We start from the raw sequence: 25,988 nt of genomic DNA, 5'->3' as shown, positions 1-25,988 counted from the left end.
GTTGGGCTAGGGAGACTGGGTCCAAATCTCTGCTTGGCCACAAAGCTCACTAGATGACCTTGGGCCAGTCATTGTTCCTTAGCCTCAGATAACTCATTGGGTGGTTGTGAGGAAAACAAGAAGGGGGAGAAGGAGAACCATTGGTGCCATCTTGAGCTCCTTGGAGGGAAAGTGGGATATAAACGTAATTAAAAAATAAAAGTGGCCACTTGTTGCGTTGGGGTGGAAGGAAATGTAGTAGAGGTGATTCTGACAAGTGGCACACTGTGCCACGAAGTCATGGAAGTAAGAATGGCCAGTTTTATTTTGTCTCTTTGCGGCCTAGTGAGTTGTCTACATGATGTAAGATTGAGAAGCTGGGCTTCTTGACAAAAGGAAAGGTGGTGCTCTTTGTGTAAAAGAGCAGGTGAGATGTTCCTCAACCAGGACCTGATGTTTCTGACTTGACTTTGAGCTGCTGCTGGATAAGGCAAAAGGGATTATCACACCATATCACATTCTGGCTGTACCAATACATATCAGTGGTAGTAGGGTGGATGGTGAACTTGAAGGGAGACTGTTACCTGGGACGTGACACAAACGCACTGTTAGTAGCCTTGCCTTCAGCCCAGGGATGCTCTTCAGAGATAGATGCCCAGTGCAGAAGAATCTCTGTGTTGCCCGAGTTGCATGACAAAGGGATGTCTTGCACAGTGTTTGAACTTTGGTGTACGTGCTTTTACGCCTCACCCCCATATGTTGAGATTGATCTCCTTGTAGGAAATTTTAATGGAACATGAATTCATTCATTACAAAGGGTGCACATTTCAATGAGAAGTGATGAGGATTTATAAAGAGGAATTGCTCTTGTAGCTCACAAAGATACATATGCTGAAAGCCCTTCTAGAGTTATGTGTGTTCATTTTTAAAAGAGGAGCTCTTGGCCAGTCTGAGGCCATAACATAGTCAAAATTCTACATAGGTGCAGAGGGAGCTTTCATTCCCCTCTCTTTCAGGAGTGTTGCGTGTGTATCTTCTTTTAGAAATTTAAAAATATGCCAGACCCCTAACACTGATTTTAAATTAATTTTCTGTGAAACCTCCCTCCCTTAAAAAAAAAAAAATGCATGGAACTCTCCCAGAGGTTTTTCTGCTGTGAGGAAGCAATGGGGAGAACTTCCCCATCCTGTGAATACATGTGGAACAAAATGCAAACTAAAGGAAAGCAAAAAAGAACTATGACATTAATAGTTGTTTTATCAGTTGCATCCTGGGAATTGGTGCGGAATGATACTGCCTTGTCCTGCTTTGGGTGGGTGGGGGGTAAAAAATTGCTGTGTTTTCAACTATATCATTCTGTTGAGCATGTGTATGCTAATTCCAATGTGGCTGCTGAATGTGTATGGAATTCTTCTGTCCTAGAAAATGTTGTTAAATGGAACCAACATGTCACTACGAAACACAGGGCGTGAGTGCTATTTTTGTCTAAACAATTTTTATATGTGATGAATTGATGGCAGAGTCTAATCCAGATTCTGGTCAATTTTTATGGTGAAGCTTTTTCTTTCCTCTCCCAAATAGAAAGGTACTTTGTGATTGTTTAGAATACTCTGAAATTCTGGTCAAATTTTATATTTGATGTCTGCATTCTTCCTAGTTCCATTAGGGTCAAGTTTAAAGCACATTTAAGGTAGTTTGAAAGCACATGGCTTCCTCTAAAAGATCTTGGGAACTGTAATTCATCCCTACCAGAGCACCCTCAACAAACTACAGTTCCCAGGATTCTTTGGAAGAAACCATGTGATTTAAATATATGGTATCAATGTATCCTAGATCACAGATGGGGAACCTGTGGCCTTGCAGGTATTAGACTCCAAGGGTCAGGGATGATGGGAGTTGTAGTACAACATCTGGAGGACCATGATTTCCCAACGTTGCAACAGATACTGCTGCTCTTTCCATTTCCTTGTGTAAAAAGGCTGCAGGATTTTGTTTTTGTTTTTACCAATGGTGATATACTGATTTCAGATTAAATTAGTGTGTGCATTATTCGGAGCACATTTCAAAATGTTCTCTCTCCCCCTCCCCTTATCCTCCATGTAGTAATTTCTTTGGTTACATTACAAATACTGTATGCTGCATCTTTCTTACACTTAGCTCAGAAAGTGGAGAGTGGTCATCTTGCAATGCTTCTCATACTAGTTGTGACCTGTTTTTTCTTCTTCCCTGCACCACCCTTAACAGTGAGAAGAGGAAGGCAGTTTCCTGGTAAGACTTTGATGTCCTAAGACCGAGCACTCTGACTTCTGCATTTCCCAGCCTGACTGGGCTGTATGGGGTGAAACTGCTTGCTGTGCAGCAAACCACCTCTTAGCATGAGGCTACCCTAGGGAAGGGTCACCTGCTGCAGCCGAGTCCAACACTGGTGGGAATTCACATGGCTCAAACATGGGTCATCTTACTAACGCAAACACACTTGGTTTTGTGTCTGCACAGGCAGCCCCCTATTTCCCTTTTCTGCCTAGGCTGGGGTTAGTAGTGATGTCATTCTTCCTCACTTCTTTGCACTGTAGGTTATGACGGGACATTTAAAAAGCAAATGGCTTGCTAAGGTCTCTTGACACATATGCACCGCACTCTGCAACTGCCTGGTTTTGTAGTCAGAGTGCAGAACAGGCGGATATTGAGCATAAGCTGTGAGGAGACGTGAGCTCATAAGACTTGAGCTCCTCCAGTGAGTTTCTCACCCCTAATCACCACAGGAATGCTGGTAGAGCAGGGGTAGCCAACGTGGTGCCCTCCAGGAGTTATGGAACTCCATCTGGTGTTATTGAACTACATCTGCTGATGGAACTCCTTGTTTAGAACATCATAAGAGCCTATTGGATCAGGCCACAGGGGTTCACCTAGTCCAGCACCATGCTCTCACAATGGCCAGTTGCCTGTGAGAAACCTGCAAGCAGGATTCAAGAACAAGAGCAGTCTCCCTTCTGGCCGTTTCCAGCCATTGGAAGGCAGAAGCATTATTGCCTCTGGTTGTGAAAGCAGAGCAGAGCCATCATAGCTAATAGCCATCGTTCTAGATTGCATGCTTTGGCTGTTGGTGGCGCAAATCATTCTTCAGAAACCGTTTCCAGTGATATTTGTGTTATGTTTGTAACTTGTGCCGAGATGTTTGAAGCTGCAGCAAGAAGAAAACACTGGTGTTGTGTATTTTTTATCTAGAACTTCAGTTAACTGTATCAATTTTTCATTGTATCCTGTAGCTTTACTAGTCTTTTTTTATTATTTTGAACTTGACCCTTTGATAATAACTTGAGAATTGACATTGAAAACAGGCAGGTATGTCTGAACTTGAAAATGTGCTGCCTGTCCAGTAAGAGAAGACTTGTGAAAATATGCTGGCGGGGCAGCAGATTCCCATGAAAACATTTCCTTGTATCGCACACCACTGGGCCTCATTAAAATTTCTTCCTCGGCTGATTCACTCACCACCCCCATGATCTGTTCCTTTTCTTAATGTGAAGCAAAGACATGAGCTTGTTCTCTCCCCCCCCCCCCCCGCAACCCCGCATTAAATGTTAGTAGGTAGGCCGGTATAACCTTCCAGGTTACAAATAGTTGGAGTCCAGGGAGAAAAGATGGTTTTTGTTCTGCAGCTGCTGGATAGCTCAGTCAGTAGAGCATGAAACTCTTAACCTCAGGGTTGTGAGTTCAAGCCTCACACTGGGCAAAAGATTCCTGTATTGCAGGAATTTGGATTAGATGACTTTGGTGGTCCCTTCCAACGCTACAATTTTATGGTTCTTATCAGCAATGGGGAGCCTCAGGTAAAGAGGGCAATTGCTTTCCTCCAGGCCTCTCTCTGTGGCTCTTAGGAGTCAAGTGATAAACCCCTCTGAGCCATGCCCCCTCTCCAGCCCTTCTTTCCATTCTCCTTGGCTAGAATGGGTCCTTGGAATCGGAGAAAGCTGTTTGCTTTCCTGGGTGGAGGATGGAGGGCTATGAGAGAGCGTGTGTTAAGGAACTACCCCACTGAGTGCACAGGTAAAGCTCGCGTTTATAGCTCTGACCTCTTCTGCCTCTGGTCCCACACACATAATTTTTATTTGCATGCTGCCTTGCCACAGTTCAAACCATGCTCAAAGCGGCTTACAACATGAAACAAATACGTGACCACAACATAACGAAAGTAGCTGTAAACAATAAATTAAACTTTTAAATATACACAACCAAACTGAACAATTTCCACATGAATCAAAACAAGGTCTAAAATAAAGATACAAAAAGACAACAGCAATAATCTCCTCTGCCCTGACCCCCCCTAAAAGACCCCCAAACAGCACCCCAGCCTCAGCTGTTGTAGCTGCAGTCAGTCAGGGCCCTACCCTCCAAGGCCAGTGGGAAAAGGCCTGCAAAGTCTTCCAGGACTCACAGCCAAGATGGTCTGTGGCCTCCTCAGCAGCCACAGCCCATAAATCACTGGCATATGCCTTCACTGCCGCCATGTGGTCCTTAGTCTGAAAAAGGTTCCCCACCTCAGTGCTGGATGGTCTCTATTTAGTGCTTGCTGTTTGGGATTCCATCGAAGAGTCCATTACTTTGATGGCGCTTCTGTCCTGGTGTGGTTCCCTCTTGCTCCCTCTTGCTTCCATTTATGTGCTGTCCTTTTTTTTTTTTTTAATGATATTTATTAGAGTTTCCAATAAAAAGAACACATCAGTAAAAAAAATTAAAAAGAAAAAAGAAAAATACACAATTCAAAAGTACACAATACATAATCCAAAAAAAACACAAAAAACAAAAGACAAAAAAGAAAACAGTTAAAAACAATACCACCTTTTCATCACCATTTTTAAATTAACTTATTTTCTGGACCTCCTCATACCTCCCTCTTTTGTATTCCAGTTCAATTTTGTTTGTCCAGCAATTTCTTTCCCTCTTTTTTAATCCCAATCCTTAATCTTAATATAGTATAACATTAAAATTTTTACCTCTTAAAAGCCAAATTTCCATTTCCTTTAACTTTTTTGATCCTAATCCTTAATCTTGATCTATATATAACTTTAAAGCCTGTATAGCTAGAAGCCACTTAATTTCAATCCATCATCACTCTAACATTCCTTAATTTTGCAATATTTCTGTAGATAATCTTTAAATTTCTTCCAGTCTTCTTCCACCGACTCTTCTCCCTGGTCACGGATTCTACCAGTCATTTCCGCCAGTTCCATATAGTCCATCAGTTTCATCTGCCATTCCTCCAGTGTGGGTAACTCTTGTGTCTTCCAATACTTTGCGATGAGTATTCTTGCTGCTGTTGTTGCGTACATAAAGAAAGTTCTATCCTTTTTTAACACCGATTGGCCGACTGCCCAGGAGAAAGGCCTCTGGTTTCTTCACAATTATGTGCTGTCCTTTGGGGCATGGCTTCTGTTGATGAGGGCAAAGTTAGACGTAAGCCAGTCTCATTTCTTGCCCCCCACCCCACCCATGAGCCTTCTGCTGTATTCGGGCCTTGCCTGGGTTGTTTCAGACCTCTTTCTTCCCACTCCCATGTCTCTGTCATCTTTCTCATCCTATCTCTTGGCTATTTCCTGCTGTGTCTTGTTTTCGCAGGAAGCAGAAGCAGGGGGGCGAGGCGATGGTAGTGGCTAAGCAAACATGTTGCTGCCAGCTGCATTTTGGAACAGACAGCATTCTAGTAAGGCATTAACATTAACATTATTAGATATTTATATTTCCCTAACTGGGACTCAAGGCGGCTTACAGATAAAAATAGGAACAGCTGAAAACAGAGAGGAAAATCATTTTAAAACAATTAAATGTTGATACGCGTGTGTTTAAAATATACCGATAATTACCTACTGATGAGGGGGAATTAGTGAGACCTTGACATTGTCACAAGATTCTCTTCAGAAGCATAAAACCACCCCTGTCTTGGGAGTATCGGATTTGAGTTCACTGAGAATAGAGTCCTCTTTGTGGCCCCATTAAAAGTTTTTGGCTTTAATGTTCTTTAGTAAGAGCTGGGGGTGGCAAGCCTCAAAATGGCACTGAAAAATAATAAAGAGAACCTTAATGTTTCGGTGCAAACCTTCATTGGGGGCATAAGAATTCAATTAGCTGAGCAATTTTGCCTCACCAGAATAACAACAAACTGAATTCTTGTGTCTCTGAGGAAGGTTCCTCTGAGCAATTTAATACATTATTAAAAGATTTCCTATTTTTCAGAACCCACCCCTCTTGTACTTGGTTTCTCTCTTCTTCCTGAAGTAAGAAATGGTCCTCTTAAAATGGGAGTGTGGCTGCACTGCAGACTGGGGCAACAATGGAATTGCCATGGCTGGCAGTCTTTGAGCCACTACCAGCAATGCAGGCATGGCATATTCTTGTGCTTGCCATGGAATAGTTTATGGAATTCTGCTTCTTGCTTCAGTCCAAGGAGAACAGGCAGGTCTGCTTGGAAACTGGTGTTCTCTCCACCATTCCTCCTTGTTGGCCTTTCCATGAGCCCAGAAAGACTGGCTTATGTCACTCAGTCTTGCCAATTTCTTTTGTCACCCTGTGGCAGGAAGCTTCTCTCTCTTATTGGATAGTTCCTGCCCACCTGTGTGTTTTCTAAACCACCCGGTTGGCCCTAGTATGTTTTACTGCTCTGTAACGTTTCCCTTTTAATTCTTTAATTTTGGCATTCATTCACCACCGCCCAAAGATATTTTGCTGCCAGAACTCGCATCATCCCTGCCCATTGACCACACTGGCTGGAGAAACATTTATCTGAAGCCCAGCAGCATATATTAGCATTCAAATTAATTATACTTATTCCTGGTAGAAAATCCTTTCATTGCTGATTATACTCCATGGGGGCCTTAAAAGGCATTGCTAAACCATACCCTTATTTGCCCGGTGCATTTGGGAGCTCGCTCTGGTCCACAAGTCACAGTTTGGCTGTCCCCCTGAAATATTTTCCTCGCAACTCCAGTGTTTGACAGCACAAGGCAGTAGCAGTAAGATGATGGGGAAAGCTGGCTGTGGAGGTCTGCTGTGTCCAGAAATGTGTACATACACAGTCTTGGGAGGAGTGTGTTGAAACACTAGCACTGACATCACTACCACAAATTTAACCACACTGAAACTTGCAAATGAATGGGTTCCACCCCACCCCCTTTCCTGGAAAAAAAAGAAGAAACCTCTATATGCATTTGAAAGCCTTCTTTGATGAGCCTGCCTTGCTGCCGCCCAGATAGTCTGTTATCATCGGGAATAGGACCTTGGTGATGACGCCTGGGTGACAAGGAGACGCTTGATAGGAAAGGAGACTGGGCAAGAAGCAGTTCTTTGAAACCAGCTGCGGGCGTATTGCACAACAGTGATGAATGTATGTGAGTTCACTTCCTACATTTCATTCTTCCAGAAATAGCTGTTGTCAGTGACATTTTTTTTTAAAAGGTCAGTTCTTTGTGCTGACTGTATTTAACTGTGCTTTACGATGACCTATGTTGGGGAGGGAAGGAGCTTTGATGGGGCATTAGACAGAGGAAGGTGGCTGCTTCAGGCGCTGATTTTGGGTGCCATGAAAAGGCAATAGTAAATGGTTGGCTAGTCTGTTGTTGTGGTGGTGTTGTATTTTTAATGTCAGGGCGGGGGAGAAACACTTGTGGGATTTTCTGTCTGGGGTACCAAAATAACTTGGCTTGGTTTCAGATAATGCACACCTTGGCTTTCAGGGAAGGGACACTTTTGCTGCTCCACTTCAGGTAGCAAAATGCTAACAGCTTTTCAATAACATGTGACAATTCTGCCTCATTTTCAACACTTGGGATGGCAGTCCTGGAAGGAATCCTACCTTCTTCAGTCAAAGTTTCCCAACCTCCCATGGTTAATGTGATTTAAGTGAAATATTTGTTCCAAATATTCCAGTTTAAACCCTGAATGTTTAAAACCCAGTTCTTTCCTCAAAGTCCTCACCAAAAACCTTATTTTCTGAAGGATATCTTTATTACCTTGCCTACTTTTTCATTTGGGTTTTTAAGTTCAGTGGTTTTTTCTTTTTAGTTTTAGAAGCTAGAAAGAACATATACTGAGAAGCCACAATGAGGCATTTTCATTTGGTCAGCTTAAAAAAGTGTGAACTCTTTCCCAGCATTTGTCATACATTCATGCAGGCAAACTGAGGCAAGGGTTGGTTGTATGCAAAACATACACTGAGTTAAAAAAAATAAACTTGGCTCTTCCTCTTTGTGGAGATGGTTTTGCAGCCTGCCAGTTGTCAAAGAAAGAATGTCTGTTGCTGAAGGGGGACAATACAACCTGCCTCAATGTGTTCAAACAAGTCTTCAGTCTCCTGGTGCCAGATGGGAACTCCACCATTTGGACCTCAGTACCAGCAATGAGCAGGCATGGCCATCCATTTAAAACTGACAAGACAGGCAGAGTTTTATTATTACTAATATTATTATATCTGGGCACCAGGAGTAGCAAGCTAGGATTAAAATTTATTGCCTCTGTTGGCAAGTGGCACTGGTCTCCATCATAACATCAGGTTTTGACAGCAATAGTAAGCTGAACTTCTTTATCTTGTTTTATTGTGGCATTGGGATCCTAGTCTCACCAATTGGAGTCTGCTGGGATCATACAATTTATTTTGGGACCCTACATTCAACTCTGTGCAGCTGGTTCTAAAACAATGACTGATTTGATTTGATATATTTTTATTGTTTCTATGGTGTCTGTCTTATTAGATACCTGGTGTAAATTGGTAGCTGAAAACTTATCTATGAAACTCACCTTCATCGCTGCTAGTCTAGCCTACCTCACCCCTCTCTTCTGGTTCATAGTGTACTCACTTCCACACACTTTCCTAGCTCATTAGAGAGACTTCTAGGTTGAGGCCTTAATATTCTGTTGCTGACAAATTTCTAAGAGCCATGTTATTATTACTTTTATTCTGTGGCACAGCTCTCAGTGATGTGTCCCACAGGTGGCCGCCAGTTTTGAACTTCATTTTTATGTGCGTAAGAAAAAGCAGATTAGATCGTGCATGTTCCACTTGGCTGCAAACAACTGTTACAGAACTTGGTGTGTGTGACTCTCAGGTGTTGGTTTCATATGCAAACTTAGACCTCCTGGTGATTGGGCCTAGACAATAGCCACTTTGCTATTGGGCTTGGAAATAAAAGAGGTATTCAAATATGTTCCAAATAAGTTGTCAAAAGCGTCTTAAAGCTTTTCCCCAAGTTATTGATGCTAGCTGCTCGTTTTGGTTGCAAATGCATTAAAACTAATGGACCTAAGTCATGTCCATTAATTTCAGCGCTGTGACTCAGAGTACAGCTAAAGTTGGCAGTCACCCAGTGTCCTTTCCCCCAGAGGATTTTAGAAACTGCCTTTCTTAAAGTGCACCGAAACTTACCAGGTGTACTCCATCAAAATAAATCAATCAATCTCTCAAGGAAAGTCCCCAGTCATGCAAAACCAGGGTTGTTGTTTTTCTGGCCTTATTTTCATGCCTTTTAACCCTTATGCTTCCCTATCACACTTTGACATCTGAGCCATTTCGTGAGATCTTCACTGTAGAAACTGTATCTGATCAAGGAGCATATTCTTGAAAAGCAGAGTTTGGAGGAAGGTATTGAGGTAAGAAGATGAAGGAGATCCAAGTTAAGTGGTCTGGTCAGAGGCAGTGGCGGAGGAAGGGGGTGCAGTAGGTGCGGGCCGCCCCGGGTGTCACCACTGGGGTGTGTGTGACAAAATGCTGGGTGGCACTCACCATGGGGCCTGCAGTGCGCCTGAGCCACACGTCTCTCCTGGGCAGAGGGCCCAGTATTGGATAGTGGCAACCTGTGCTTTAGCCTTGATGTCTTGGGCTGCTTTATGGAATTAAGCACAGTATCTTGTTGGGGCAAGGCTGCTTAGAGTTCTGTTGTGAGGCAGTTGTGAAGCACCCAGCCCAAAAGTTACTTCAGTGTCTGGCATTTCTCTTGGGAGTTTTGAAGGGCAAGGCTTTCTAGTACTAACCAAATGAGGAATATATGATATTTATTATTTTTACTTGGTCACCTCTTCCTGTTTAAAGGAGCTTTGCTAAATCGCTTTTGAAATGCCACCTGCTGTGTGTATTTTTAATATGGTACATATTTTGTCTTTTTGATAGCAGAGAATGAAATGCTGTCCCCCCTAGTTTGTGCTGTCCCTTTTTACAAGACAAGGAAGTCACTAATTCCTATCTCTATTTTTTCTTTATGCTGGAAATCAAGAGAGCGTTCCTACCCCACGCCCCCTCACACTCACACCCACCCCTGTTCTGCCCTGGTACAGTACTCCATTGGAAAGTGCAGTTGGAGTACTGTACCAAAAAATGGAGAAGGATATTGAAAACAAAAACTTTCATTTAATTACACAGTGAAATTTTGTGATCACCGTCAGGTTTGCAGCAGCACAGTCTTTGTTTTAATTCTGGAGCGTTTGCCTTGTTCAGTTTTTATTTATTTAAAAACAATAGTATCAAATGTCAAGGTCCTGGGCTTCTTCTTTTGAATCCTTCAATAACATTGTGCCATATCTGCATAAAGCCCAAATGTATACAAGCACAGAGATTATTCACAATGGCAATAACTCGTGATAATCATCCTATCTCTGTTCTGCTAATTTATTTCATTGCCTGCTACTGCATTTGTGAGGGTGGGGCTCGTCGTACTTGTATACACACTTTGAGTTTTGCCCAGACATGTTTGAGACTAAGTCTCTTGCACTGTATGGCCCTTTAGCTTCACTGAATACATATGTGTAATATTTTTATTGCACATGCATATATGATATGTGCACATGCACACAGGTGTAATGTAAAAGGTAAAGGGACCCTTGACCATTTGGTCCAGTCATGGCCGACTCTGGGGTTGCGGCGTTCATCTCGCTTTATTGGCCGAGGGAGCCAGCGTACAGCTTCCGGGTCATGTGGCCAGCATGACTAAGCCGCTTCTGGTGAACCAGAGCAGCACATGGAAACGCCGTTTACCTTCCTGCCGGAGCCGTACCTATTTATCTACTTGCACTTTGATGTGCTTTCAAACTGCTAGGTTGGCAGGAGCAGGGACCGAGCAACGGGAGCTCACCCCTTCGTGGGGATTCGAACTGCCGACCTTCTGATCGGCACGTCCTTGGCTCTGTGGTTTAACCCACAGCGCCACCCGCGTCCGTGTAATGTAAATCTACCAGCTAATTTAGCTCCATAATTTAAGTGGGCTCTGTTCAACGGCAGCTTTCACTGGGAATCGAGGTGACACCCTGCCTGTTTCCTAGAATTGTTGGTTTGTGTCTTGGTTTTGTTCCCTCTTATTATGTGTTTCCAGCTCAAAATAATATACTCTCCCCTCGCTGCTTCTAGTAATATGATGCTCTGAAACATCCTTGTCCTTGGGCCAGCATGAGTAAGGAATGTCACCCTGTAATTGCCCTTAAGCCTTCTGGCTACCAAACAGTGCAAACAGGTGCTGCCTGGGTAGGCTTCGGAGAGAGCTGTGTTGGGACTTGTTGAATGAAACTTCTCCAGTAGGCAGGGATTCCCCATGTATTCCTTGGGGCGAGGCTAGGAGGGTAGGTAGGCTTTTTCTTTAGAATTCGCCTGCTTCCCATTCCTAGGATTGGCCCTTGTCCTGTTATTGTTTTTGGAGCTGATTCAATTCTTGGCTTGGCACCTGCTTGACAGAATATATTTGAGAAGGGTGGGAAGTGGCTGCTAGCTGTGGCATGTCGCTGTAACCCTGAATGCTGTTGGACAGGGAGGAATAAAGCTGGTAATTAGAACAAAAACTGGGAAGTTGATGCCAGTGATAAAACTGTGACAAACCTTCATCTGGGCTGTACCACTTCAGGCTATGGAAAGGGGCTCATGCGGTAGTATATTCCACCATCTTAAAAAGCCACCTCTCCAGACAAAAATGGAACAGAACTAAATGTCAGGAAGAATGGTTTTAGCCATGTCCCTGTTGCATTATAGAGAGAAAGGGTGAGGTGGGGGGAGAATTGGGCCTTTGCTGTATACTGGGGTAGGCAACCTAGGGCCCGTGGGCTGGATGCGGCCCAATCGCCTTCTCAGTCCGGCCCACGGACGGTCCTGGAATCAGCATATTTTTACATGAGTAGAATGTGTTCTTTTATTTAAAATGCATCTCTGGGTTATTTGTGGGGCATGGGAATTTGTTCATTTCCCCCCCAAAAAATATAGTCCGGCCCACCACATGGTCTGAGGGACGGTGGACCGGCCCATGGCTGAAAAAGGTTGCTGACCCCTGCTATATACCCTCAAAGAGTGTCAGCTGGGGCTTTTGGGTTCTCTCAAATACACAGAGATGGTTGGGGGCCTTGAACCAAAAAACCTTAGAGACAAAGTATATGTTTAACTCGGTTTTTCTTAGATAGCAACTGAACTCTTTAAGAATATGCTCCCTGCTCCCTGCAACGAGAAGTTCCGGGGACAGCGCTAAAGGGTTTAGTTTTTCTCTTTGGATGATCTCTCTTTTTTAGTTGCAAATGTACAAGTAAAGCACTGTAGAAGCATACAGTCACTCCTATGACTGGCAGCAGATCCTCAGAGAGCCACTTAAGCTGACCCCACCCCAAGGCTCAGCTTCAGTTAGTTCCAAACTAGAAACTCTCAGCCCACTCTTTTTCTGACACTGTCTCTGACAGTTCTGAGGCAACTGTCGGGGATTTTTACACACACATATCCCTCTGCAGTGTCTTTGGTTTGGGGAGCCACCCCTTACAGTTGGGTTACACATAAAGCCCTCCAGATGTTGTTGGTCTCAAAATCCCATCATGGCCAGTGGTGTGGGATGATGGGAGTTGTAGTCCAGCATTACCTGAAGGAGCGTCTCCACCCTCATCGGACACCAGACACTGAGGTCCAGCTCCAAGGGCCTTCTGGTGGTTCCCTCACTGCAAGAAGCAAAGTTACAAGGAACGAGGGCCTTCTCAGTAGTGGCGCCCGCCCTGTGGAACCCTTCTCATCAGATGTCAAGGAAATAAACAACTACTTGAATTTTAGAAGATATCTGAAGGCAACCCTGTTTAGGGAAGTTTTTAATATTTGATGTTTTATCATGCTTTTAATTTTCTGTTGGGAGCCGCCCAGAGTGGCTGGGGAAACCCAGCCAGATGGGCAGGTTATAAATAATAAATTTATATTATTATATTATCCCCCATCCCGACAACTGTTCCACCAAAAGGCATCACTGTTGTCAGTTGCCTCTTCACGAGCTATTGCTTGGTGAAGGATACAGGAGATTCATTTAATGTGAAAGGAGGGGGGAAGGGGAGGTTGTATCCCAAGTATAGTTAAGAATTTGGAGAGCCACCTCTGTGCCGCCTCCAAGTGTCTCCACCTCTCCTTTCCACTTGCTACTACCAAACCTTACAGGTAACTTTGTGCTTTCTGGATTTTCAAGGCTTGCAGTCTCCCTCCCATTTTGCCTGACTGCATGTGCATGTTGTGTCATGAAATGGCTGGTCACTGGCTGCGTTCTTCTCGCTTTCCACTTTCAGTGTCCTCCTCTTCTTCTTTTGAAGCTTTCGTTCCTCCTGTAGGTAAAGAAAATAAAAATCTCAGGCACTCATTGTCCTTAGGCTTGCCAGTGAGTCATGTCTGCTTCTCTCCCGCCAGCCCAGCCACTCATCTGTGGCATCTCTATAAGCTGGCATTGTGAAAGCCGTCTTGGTTTGGCACAACGAGCCGGGCAGGACCTTGCATTGTTATGGAAACCAGCTGAGATATGTCAGCAATGTTGGTAACATGGCAAAAGGCATCTCGGACATCTGTTCCGCTGTTGCTGACCTTGTTCTGATAAACCATTGCGCGATCTCTTACTTGTTCTGCTTTCAGTGCCTCCTCTCCTCCTCCTTCCCCCTCTGCTGCTCCAAGGTGTTGACTATTGCGACTGACACGTCTGGCTGGTGTGCTGTCTCCCTTCCTGAGGGAAAATAAATCTCTCCCCGAACTCCCCACAGAGACTTTGAAGGGGAAACTTTCCATCCAGCTTAAGCCTCTCTTTTGCCTGATGGATCCATTCCAAGGTGTTAGCTATAAACATGTAAGCAAACTGAATAAAGAGCACCAGTGTTTCTCTTGTGTGTGTGTGTTACATGATCAGGCAGCTTTGAAGGATTTCTGCTACCAAAGTGCAGTAATGATCTAAGTTTTCAGATTATAGAGCCAAGCCAAATGGTTTTGCTTGATGTGCAAAGCTTATGAATTTTCCATTGGCTGCCAAGTCTTGGCAGAAGGAAGTTTGGGAAATGGAATATTTTTAATAAAAAAGTTGTTTGGGAGTGCATAATGTAATTTAAGTTGAATTTAAATTCAAATGTAACCTGAAAAAACATTCCTTCCTGATTTGTCCTAGCAGTGACTAAATAATATTCAGTGGCATAATCAACAGTGGGTTATAAAAAACACTTTTGCCTGGTAAACTATTCCTTTATGTGGTCTTTGTTTACAGGCCACAGGCCAGGCTTACGTATTAGTGACTGAAACTTTCAGGGCCAACCACTTCCTATGTGGCAGAGCGCTCAGAATGCTAAGCCACGATTCGTTAAAGTTAACCACAAGCTGTCCCACACACTTTCAAACAAACCATGACTTGTTTCTCCAAAGTTTGGCTGGTGTTTTCCATCTATTCTTGCAGTACAGTGGTGCCCCGCAAGACAAATGCCTCGCAAGACGGAAAACCCGCTAGACGAAAGGGTTTTCCGTTTTTGAGTTGCTTCGCAGGACGAATTTCCCTATGGGCTTGCTTCGCAAGACGAAAATGTCTTGCGAGTCTTGAGATTTTTTTTTCGCTTTTCCCCCCCTTTATCTAATCCGCTAAGCCTTTAATAGCCTTTAATAGCCTTTTAGCAGCTAATCCGCTAAGCCTTTAAGCCTTTAATAGCCGCTAAACCGCTAATAGCGCTAATCCGTTAAGCCGCTAATAGGGTTGCTTCGCAAGACGAAAAAACCGCTAGACGAAGACTCTCGCGGAACGGATTAATTTCGTCTTGCGAGGCACCACTGTATATCCTTTAGGCTCGGTGACCTTTAGGCTCACGGCAAGTTAGTGACCAAAGAAACCATGATTAAGGAAGGGTCCTGGATTCACATGTAATGCTAGCCATAGATAAAACAAACCAAGGTTTATAAGAAACCATAGTTTCAGACTGTATTTTGTTGGCAGTAAGCAAAGTCTGGATAAGTCACAGGATGGAGTTCACACATAATAAACCACTGGTTAATAAAATATGCCTTAGCATTAGGTGCAGATCGGTGTCGGGCAACCATGTTAAATAGAGTATTACAGATGGCAGGATGGCCTCAGTAACCCAAGAGGGGGGTGATGTCACATTCTAAAAGACCCTCTAGTTTCTGAGCATGACAGTCTCTTTCCATAACAATTGCACATGAGTTCCTGCTCATAGGTTTTTCACTCTAATGCTTTCTGAAGTGGCATAGTGTGGGTTGTCAGTGCCCAGGGGCCACGTGGAGGTGGAGGACAGATGGACAGAGTACGCATGCGCATTCAACTGCCTAACAGCATCCGCATCACTCAGGAGATTGCAGATACAGGGATGAAAAAAGAAGAGTCATTCTGTTGTCTGGAGAGGCCACTTCCTGGTTCGCATGGAGATGCCGTTTTCTTTTTTTTTAAGAATAATTTTTTATTAACCGACCAATCACATCAAATCAAACCAAATTACATAAATTCCAAATTACAGAGCCGAATTTTAAATTTTTGTTGGGGGTACCCATATTTCAAGTTCCGAAGGGATCCAATCAACTTCTTGCTTCTTACTGCTGTTTTAATGTCCACAAATCTAACCTTATGATGTTCACAGTACTATCCAGTCCTTTCTTATTATTTTTCCACATCTCTTGTTGTTATTTTCATATATTTTTCCTTTCTCTTTGTGACCTCTGATAGTCTCCGCAAGCTGGTTAGAACAGTTTGTAATCCTGCGTGGATATTATTTTTTTTATCCAGTAGCCATATCCAGACGTTTTCCATATAACATCACTTCCATACATCAAAACAGTCTTAGCGTCATTAATCTTCACCAATCTGCCTCCTTTCTCAAAACCTCTGAGGAGATTCACTAGGAATGCAGTCTGAAAACAAATCCGTTCTTCCTCCCGGCTGTAAATCCTTTGGCAAGATGGCGACTCCGAATTAATTGCTGCGCCATTCCCAAAAGCTCTTATTGCTTCTCGGTCTCCATAAAGCATACTTTTGGTTAAAGTTTATCTCCACACAGACCTTAATCATCCTGCTTGGGTCAGTTCAACCGACGGTTCTAATGAGGAGGGGTTCTTGTAAATCACATAGAAGGAAAGTAAAAAAGGTTCCCCCCCCCATTCAGCCCCGTTGTCAACATACCCCGCCTTTAGTGTATCTTCATCGTAAAATATTGCTGTTTCTCCAGCCCGTCGTCTTCTTTCGCAGAGGTCACTTAAATTAGCAGACTTCACTCCCCTTCTTCACTTGAAATATGTGCATTTGCTTCTTTTGTAATTAATTATTCCAAATTGCTGCAACTAGTGCGCGATCAGAGACAGCGTCCAGGAGAGCCGATGTCCACACGGGGGCATTCTGCCTAGGGCCCTCACCCCCTTCTTTCGAATTAGGGGGTGATTTATGGGCACAGCAGGTAAGGGCAGTGTTCCCCATTTCCTTGGGGCAACAAGGGAGGCTGCCTACTCCCATAACAGCCTCTTAATTACCCCGTGTGGATCGGAGAGATGGTCTTGTCGGCCATCTTCCAATGCACCCCCTAGTGGCCCCTGGAGATGCCGTTTTCAGTGGAGTCCAGTGACAGGAGTGTGCAGCTGTACTGAGGCAGTACTAGGTGTTTGAAATTTTTCACCCCTAACAATTTTGTGCTCACCCTGTGACACACACACACCCCGGTCCTACACTATGCCAGTGGCTTTATGTTCCTAAAAACATTGTGTCATAAAGAAAAATAGGGTGCACATTTGCACATATGAAGATTAGATGCAGAGATAAATGCATGACATGTCCTGAGATCCCTATGGGTTTCATTTGGAGGGTGAGTAGGATGAAGGACTTCTAATTCCAACAGGTATTGGTACTCTCAAGCCCTGGGAAATATTGTTGGGGCATTAAGTTCTGTTTCTTTATGTCCCTGTGCATGCAGCTGTAGACATTTCCTGCTCTTCTGTTTCTGTGACCACAGTGGACAGCATAGGCCATGCGGTGGTCTCATCAAAGGACAACTTCAGAATCAGTTTGTCTATCTCTTCTGCAGGCATCTCACTGTACCCTGAGACAAATTCTATCTCATAAAATACCTCCTCACACATTCCTGATTGGTTGCTTGCCTAGATATGGTACATTGCTGACTGTATGGATACAATAGATAACAGGCTCTCCACATAGTTGCAGTCATCCGTTGAAAAAGTATGTAAGCGACCACCATTATAGCTAAATAGCACCTGCCACTATTGCTAATGATACTTCCTTTGTTACACACATATGCCTTGGTTATACAAATATTGTTGCTGTTTGGTGGTGCATTGTTATTGTTTTAATAAGAAAGTTTGGGTCCATCTAGGATCTCGACTGCCTTTTCCCAGTAGCTTATGAGTCAGGGGATTGTGCCTTTGGAAGTGAGGACTCTTGCTAATTTGCTAGTAGTGCTAGGAAGGAGGTTGGATTGAAGTGGAAAGGGAAGTTGATCCTCTCCTGATGACTCAGTTGCATCATGGAAAATCTCTAAGGCAATGCTGAGAGCTGGGTTTGGAGTTGTTCTTCCTCAATCTCAGCCAGCCTCTATTTCTTACTCTCTGTCTTTTGGTGTCATACACTTTCTGAGAGAATGAAAAAGTAAACTATGCCGCTTTGCTCAGCCAGACCTAAAGCCTCATGCGCCATGAAGGAAATTAAGAGTTAATTCATGAAAGTGATGCATAGAAATTCTTGGTTTAGCTTTTTTTGCTTTAATACCAAAGTCTCTGAGATTGATGACCTATCTAACATCATGCGTTTCATATGACATGAACAGATGTGTACAAGAGCATGTATGGTTATAGAATCATATAGAAGTGTAGAGTTGGAAGGTACCCTGAGGGTCCTCTAGTCCGACCCCCTGCAATGCAGGAATCCTGCCCACAGCCGTCTTTGGGTGGGCTCGAACCACCAACCTTTTGGTTAACAGCCAGATGCACTGACCCATTGTGCCACCTGAGGGACTCCTATATGGAAAGGGATGCTTCCAACAACCAGCTGTTAACACTCAAAAGACAGGGAAAGCCCTGGGAAAACAACAACACTCCTCCTCCTCTGCCAGCCACATAGACTTGCACCTGGTTCTCTGCACTTGTTCAGCGGCATCAACCAGGTGAATGTAGATAACTAGTAGGAGCTGGAGTACGGTGCATTTGAAATGCTGCAGGAGCACTTCCAATCCTCAGAATAAGCGCTGCATGCAGAAGTGGCCCTTAGAGCCGACTAGAGCATAGTTGGAGTTTTGTCTGTACTGCATTTCTATTCGGGGAGATGATGAAGGTGGAAGGTAAAGCATGACTGTACGCGGGGTTGTTGACACAAAACTCCTGGAAAGACTGTCTGCTTGGCTGTTTGTATGGCAGTTGTGCCTCTTCCATCAGCCCCAAAGACCTCTGTTGTTTGCTGATTCTGCTTTCCCGTTATGTGGGTTGAATGGACTATAAACATTTCCTTTCCCCTTGAAGTTCGGAGATGGCTCTGGCTATAAAGCATATTATGGATGACATAAGCAGCTTGAGGCGCCAGTTCCCTCGGTGCACCATTGACATGAGCTCTCTTTGCTTGCCCACTCAAGCACTTTTGAGAATTGCCGGATAGGATGCTCAATCCCCCTGGATGCTTCTGGTCCTGGGTTATTGATTACGGTGCTCTTCTTGCTGAGAGGGACCTCCTTAAACATTTATCGTCTCATCATCTCCCTTGAAATATATGGGGGTATCTGTAATGCGCTCCCGGTGGGATACTTTGCTACAGAAGCTGCTGCTCTTTCCAAGCTTCAGAACATAAGGGGAATCTTATTGCAAGATAGCCACAGTCTTTCTTTTATTTTCTTTCTGTCTGTATTTATACCCCACCCTTCGAATAAGTTGTTAGGGCAGCGTAAAGTAAAATATTCAGAAATTTGTTAAATAACAATTATGTTAGAATTAACTGAAAACAGCAGCGCCCAGGTAAAAGAATAGTTTTAAAGCCTGAGTAACCACCTGCCTCCTGCATACTGTGAATCAACAGCTGGGAATCCTTTCCACCCTGAGGGCAACATTCCTCCATGGCTGGAGCAATGGATGTGACTCTTCCCTTTTGTGCAGGTGGTTACATTCCAGCTGTACAAGTGCCATAGGTTTGTACACACATACCTCCATCCAAGTGAGCTAGAAACATCATTACAGCTCAGATACCTTCCAGCCTGGTAAAAGCACTTAAGGGAGACATGGGCAAGGGATGGTGAGGAGTGTGGCCTGGGATAAGGAGTGTGGTCTAGAGATAGTCCCAAGGGTTGGCTGGAGCAACCACATTTGGCTATTTGGCCGGTGGTTCCTCCACTGCTGCTAAAGAGCTGGTTCAAGGGACAAGAAGTCTCTGGTGCAGTTTCTGGAGGGAAGGCCGTTCCTGTCCGCGTTCAAAACTCTCATTGTTCTAGGCATATTTTGCGACAGGGAATTTCATTAGCATGAGCAGTTTCTGAGCTCTGGGCGCAGTAGTTCGCCTAAGATTTCAAGATTAAAACTGCAGAGAGGAAGGAAAGGAGGACTTTTTTCTGCCTCCCCACTTCCAGCTACTCTGAAGACTGGAGAAGAGACTCTCTTAAGAATATTGGGGGGGGGGGGATGAACAAGGGAAGGACCATGTGAAAAATGAACATAACATTTTAGCTGCAGTTCATTTCCACCTTTGTATTCTTGTTATAGACTTTCCGTTGTTGCGGCCATAGCCTGTTTTAAAGGTGCCATTTAGCTCCTAGCTTCCCTATCTCACTATCTAACACTGGTTCCTGTGTGACATTGCTACTGGATGTAGACTGGACTTTCAGAGTTGTTTTAGCCTGAAGCTGAATTAATTTGAGGATGGGATGTAGTGGAAGAGGGAGCATGAAATATGGGGTAGGCTTATGCTTTTTATATTGCAAACCAGCCTGCAAACTTTGGTTGAAGGGTGGTATAGAAATTTAATAAGTAACAATGGAATAAATAGCCTCTTGCAGCAAGAAACAAAAAACTGTCAGGAGAGTTGTACGGCATCTTAAAAAACACTTAGCAGATTTATTGGTGTCATGAGGTTTTGTGGGCTCACCTTGTGAGATGTGTGAAGTTGGCTATATCCTGGGTTGGCAGAGAGAGATGGCTTCCCATGAGTATGAACGTGGAGGAGAAAAGGGTACAGAGTTGGGCCAAAAGGTCATGAAATGCCTGTGACATTTCCATGTAACGTTTAGCTGTATACAAGAGAAGTGCAGTGACCATTATGGCTGTTGTGAATGGTCAGTGTGCTTTTGAACTTTGAGTAGAAATGTCACAGACTGTATGTCTTGTATTCTGTGGCCTTTTAGCTTCACTGTTTACCATTTTTTTCCTTCTATACCCACACAGTAAAGACTGCGGTTTGTTTGTAGGCTAGCTGAGAAAGCTTTGAAAGTGTGCTGCCGCCACCTTGTGGCTATTTATTTCATTATCAATGCATTTGAGATGAACTTTCCATGTCTGGAGGAAATATAATATACCGTATTTTTCGCTTTATAAGACGCACCAGACCACAAGACGCACCTAGTTTTTGGAGGAGGAAAACAAGAAAAAAAATATTCTGAATCTCAGAAGCCAAAACAGCAAGAGGGATCGCTGCGCAGTGAAAGCAGCAATCCCTCTTGCTGTTCTGGCTTCTGGGATAGCTGCGCAGCCTGCATTCGCTCCATAAGACGCACACACCCACCCCCTTACTTTTTAGGAGGGAAAAAGTGAGTCTTATAGAGCAAAAAATACGGTACTTTCGACTGTGGAGTGTGAAAGGGACTTTTAGAGTATGTTTTCCTATTGCTTAAGCTTTCAACTCAAGAGATCTCCTCTGCCTTGCCTCCTGCTTGCTGTGTCCATATGGCATATCTGAAAAACCTTACCCCTAGTGTCAGGAATTGAACATCCAAGATGCACCGGAGTTTCATAAAGGTGAAATATTGAAGGCACAAATGCAGACAGCTGGAGGCATCTATGAATTTTGGGGAGGTTAATCCTGGAGAAAGGAACAGCACACTGACCAGTGAGAAATTGGTTTTTTTAGAATGCTTCTGAAATAGCAGGGCATTTGCTGGTTGAGGGATGGTGGTCATAGCAAATATAAAGCAAACCAAACATCTCTGAAGCATGGTTTGCTTGCTTGTATATTTGGTAGCTCAAACCATGGCATGGTGTGTGTTTTTAAATTCTGGTTAACTCCAAACAATAGTTGATTTGGTTAGGATGTTTGAATGGAATGGAGCTTTAGAGAGAGATCACTGACCCGAAACCTACAATAGCTGGATCACCATCTACTCTGTACCAATAAGATGTTGTCACTTTTGTGTGTTGCCTCCTTTTGCTACCTGTCTGGAGGCGTTAACCCTTCTCATGCTAGTGTTGACCAATCTCTGGGCTTAGACAGCCTAACCTACATAGCTTCAATCTCAGAGTGGGTGAGACCACTGAGCTGGATCGTTAACCCTGGCTTGACCCACTCTGCAGCATTAATCCCATCCAGAGTCTTCCCATCCCGTTGTGTGGGAAGCCCCTTATTAATGTGACTCCCAGTATTGGCTGTATGTTCTGCCTTGCACCTGCAGAGGATGAGATCATTGGCCATCCCGAATAAAGCCAGGATTATTAAAGAAGGCGCTAGGGGCTCCCTTGTGTAAGCACGCTTAGGCTGATTGGGAAATAGCACCAGTTCTTAAGGTATTCAAGCAAATGGTGCCTACCCTGGGCTTGGCGACAGGAAGAATGTTGATTGTTTTTGCCCATGGGGTTTCATGTGGTGATGCAATGCAGTTCCATCTGGCTTGGAAGCTGGGTGAATTCCAATGTACTCTGTACAAATGAAGTTCTAATCCCTACAGGGGCAGAGGGGAACCTGGAGGCGTGGCTTTCAAGCCCAAAAGCACTAATAAAAAAGAAACACGGCGCATACTAACACCAAACATTATGGCTACGTCTTGTGTATTATTGTGGCTAGGGCCACGTGTATCCTCCATGCTAACATCACCCTCCCAAAAAAACCTGGGAAAATTCTACATCCAGGCAATTAAATTTTATAAGAGAAACAAATCTGCAAAGCCTCTTCTGCAAATGCATGCCACTGACTGATGAACTTCACATGCCTTTTCTTGTTTCACATAAGTTATCCTGCAACATTTATTGTGCATGGGTCTAATTTTGCTAGTCATAAGAGAGAGTGTATGTGTGTGTCAAGGGGGTGGCACTACAAAGCCAGTAAGAGAGGACATGGCCTACTTGTTCCCATCATGACAGAAACAGTTTTCCTGAAAATGGAATTCAGCCTGGTGCTGTGGCTTAAACCACAGAGCCTAGGACTTGCCAATCAGAAGGTCGGCAGTTCAAATCCCCGCGACGGGGTGAGCTCCCGTTGCTCGGTCCCTGCTCCTGCCAACCTAGCAGTTCGAAAGCACGTCAAAGTGCAAGTAGATAAATAGGTACCACTCTGGTGGGAAGGTAAACGGCGTTTCCATGTGCTGCTCCGGTTCGCCAGAAGTGGCTTAGTCATGCTGACCACATGACCCGGAAGCTGTACGCTGGCTCCCTCGGCCAATACAGCGAGATGAGCGCCGCAACCCCAGAATCGGTCACAACTGGACCTAATGGTCAGGGGTCCCTTTACCTTTACCTACCAGCTGTGGCACTGTATCCAACATGGACACTATCCCTATTTGTTGCCTCTTTGTTGTTGTATTACTGGGGGTTTACGAAGGCATGGTACCAATGAATTGATAATAAATATTGATATGCAGCTGAGATGGAGTTCTCCCACTGACTCATGTGTTCCTGCATTGGTCCTGGATGCGTTCCAAGTTTTCTGTCCCTTCTTAAGCAACAATAGTATGCAGCTCTTTAGAGGTTCTGATAAACCGTGAAAGTAGACATAAGACAGAGTGGTCCCCTTGATAGCCTCAATATTTAATCCGCCTTTAAAAGAAAAAATTACTTTAGAGGAAGCAGTTTTTCCACTTTGCTTGCAGAAGGTCCTCACAGGTTTAATCCCTGGCATCTCCGGTGAGAGCCGGGAAGGATCCTGCCTGAAGCCCTGGAGAGCCACTGCTAGTTACTGCAGACAATATTGAGAAAGGTCGGACTCTGTATAAGGCAGCTTCTTGTGCTTCTTCTTTTGGGCTTCAGCCCAGGAGCTCTGTAGGACCCTGACTCCTGTTTCTTTCCCCTCCTATCAGGCTGACTAAATAATCCAATTCAACATGGCGGACAGTGACAAGAATGGGACCAGGCGCTCCAGTACCAGCAGCAGTCGCCTACAGAGCAAGAAGCCCCCAAACCTGTCCATCACAATTCCACCTGTGGAAGCAGCCGAGGATGTGAACAGCCAAACAGTGGTATGACTGACTACACTTTTCCCTAAATGCTTACGGGCCTGTTTCATGTCTATGGTTACTTGAGATGGAGAGGTGTCTGTTAGTTGCTGTCAGGATCTTGAAGTTAAATCTGATTCCGCCACACCTGCCAAATTGCTTTTGCCCATGTGCTGTCACAATCTGCAATGTGACCATGGATATTTAACCAGTGCATTGGCACTTAGAGAAGCATCCTTTGTGGCTTCTATGTAGAAATCTAGACTGCCTTTTCTGGAAGCTCACCAAAGATTGTGTGCCACCTCAGGCATGTGGAAAGACCCCTCTCTTTTGGGGACTGGAGCCATGGGGTTCAGGTATAGCTCTTGCATTTTATGGATACACATTATGACTTGGGGAGGAACATCCTTCCCCAAAACAAATAACTGTCAGAGATTACTGGCCAGTTGAGTTTTCTTAAAAGTGCACCTTCACACCATGCTGTGTTTGAGCCCCAGATAGTCTCGCTTACACTCACAGCACCTTTGAGGTAGGGGAAAATAAGAGTCCCTTCCTGAATCAGTGAGGAGCAGGCATCCTTCATGAACCCTGCTTTGCCCTAAGTTCCAGCAAATTTCTTTTTTACTCCAAATATTCACTCAAGACACTTCCTGAATGTTACTAATAGTGTAGAACCTTCAGCCATACCTTAAGTCCATTTCTTTCTCTCTCCTCCACAGCCCCCCCCCCGTTGTAAACTGCATAAAAAGTGAAGCTTTGTAATCAAACATGCATGATGCTCCACATAGATGTGTGATTTCACATAACGCCCTGCCTCCATACCTACATACCTGTATGCATCTAGCACTATCCTGGCCACCTATCCAGGCTCCCTATCCAAGTACAGTGGTACTTTGGAAGCTGAACAGAATCCATTCCAGAAGGCTGTTCAACTTCCAAAACGTTCGGAAGCTGCGCCGGACATTCGGGTTCCAAAAGAACGTTCGCAAACCAGAACACTCACTTCCGGGTTTGCAGCGCTCAGGAGCCAAAATGTTTTGAGTGCCAAAGTGTTTGGCTTCCAAGGTACAATTGTAGTCAAGAAGATTCTTCTGGTTTTCTCCCTCCCTGGTTGAGGAGTGTGATTTGTAGTTATGGGAGCTGCATAACAAGGACAGACCTCAGGATATTGCCCATTCATCAGTTGGGTGTTCTGTGTCTGAATCATATCTTCCTTACAATCTTTCTTCGACTTTAACATTTCTTCTAGCCTCTGAAGAAAAACCCAGTTTATCAGAAGAGTGTGAGCCTCCAAGAGTCCGGGATGAAAAGGCAGGACAGCAACTTTGAAAGACATCCTGGCTTGCACAGGCAAACTTCACTGTCCCACAGTATTCGCAAGTAAGGAGATGCTTAGGCCGCCATTTTGAGTTGGGTGGGGGTGATGGCCATGAAAGGTGGTTTTTTCCTTACCTTTGAAGGCATTGAGCAGAGTTACTGCTTGGCGTTCTTGGTTCTCTTGTCCCTTACCTTGAAGGCAGAGTCTGTACTGAGATAATCATGAGCTTTCACAACAGGCCATATTGTGGACTCCAAAATTTTGCTCATGGTGATAATTATTTTGACAAGAAGAATGCTTCAAAATAAGGTGTTGCTTTTGGGCCTTGCTTTGTTCAGAAGACTTGAGATCTGCTTCACACAAGGAAAGTGGAAGCAGATGCATTTTAAGTGTTTTGTCCATACCTTCTTATACAGTGGTACCTTGGGTTACATACGCTTCAGGTTACGTGCGCTTGAGGTTACAGTCTTCACCAACCCAGAAATAGTACCTCGGGTTAAGAACTTTGCTTCAGGATGAGAACAGAAATTGTGCTCTGGCAGCACGGCGGCAGAGGGAGGCCCCATTAGCTAAAGTGGTGCTTCAGGTTAAGAACAGTTTCAGGTTGAGAACGGACCTCCGGAACGAATTAAGTACTTAACCCGAGGTACCACTGTACTGCATAAAATGAGACAGACAAATGTCATTTCCCCTCTCTTTCCATCTTATGTACAAGCCATAAATATAAGCCTATGTGTTGGGAATCAGTTATGACTCCCTGCAGTGTATGTATGTTCCTGTGGTGTGCACTTGCTAGAAAAAGACAGGTTGCTGATAATACAACTGATGCTCTTCTCACAGTAGACTTTTTAAATGAGGCAGTGTGTGTATGCTGAAAGCTTTTGCAGAAGTGGGGAGGATTGCCACTCAGGCAATGTTTCCTAAACTTGGGTTTCCTGATGTTTTTGGACTACAACTCCCATCATCCGTAGCTAGCAGGACCAGTGGTCAGGGATGATGGGAAATGTAGTCCAAAAACAGCTGGAGACCCAAGTTTGGGAAACCCTGCACTGGAGCATGTCATTGGGGAAGGGGA

The 25,988-nt window shown here is 44.3% G+C and overlaps 1 protein-coding gene across 4 annotated transcripts in view; it reads left to right on the top strand.

Annotated features, from left to right (window-relative positions):
* The window catches only part of RHBDF2 (rhomboid 5 homolog 2), a 61,177-nt gene that overhangs the window by 13,012 nt on the left and 22,177 nt on the right, over positions 1–25,988 (top strand). For 2 of the 4 annotated variants that reach the window (XM_080993690.1, XM_080993692.1), the window contains exons 2-3: positions 23,461–23,619; positions 24,845–24,975. In XM_080993690.1, the coding sequence (XP_080849816.1) occupies positions 23,485–23,619; positions 24,845–24,975 (266 nt within the window). In that variant the 5' untranslated portion in view covers positions 23,461–23,484. Of the gene's footprint in view, positions 1–7,338; positions 7,358–13,629; positions 14,067–23,460; positions 23,620–24,844; positions 24,976–25,988 lie in introns of those variants that run through there. The other 2 variants (XM_080993693.1, XM_080993691.1) reach the window with 2 other exon arrangements.

Source organism: Podarcis pityusensis, assembly GCF_964106645.2.
Source record: "Podarcis pityusensis genome assembly, chromosome: 2".
NCBI classification, from domain to species: Eukaryota; Metazoa; Chordata; class Lepidosauria; order Squamata; family Lacertidae; genus Podarcis; species Podarcis pityusensis.
This window is presented reverse-complemented; position numbering and strand designations above follow the sequence as displayed.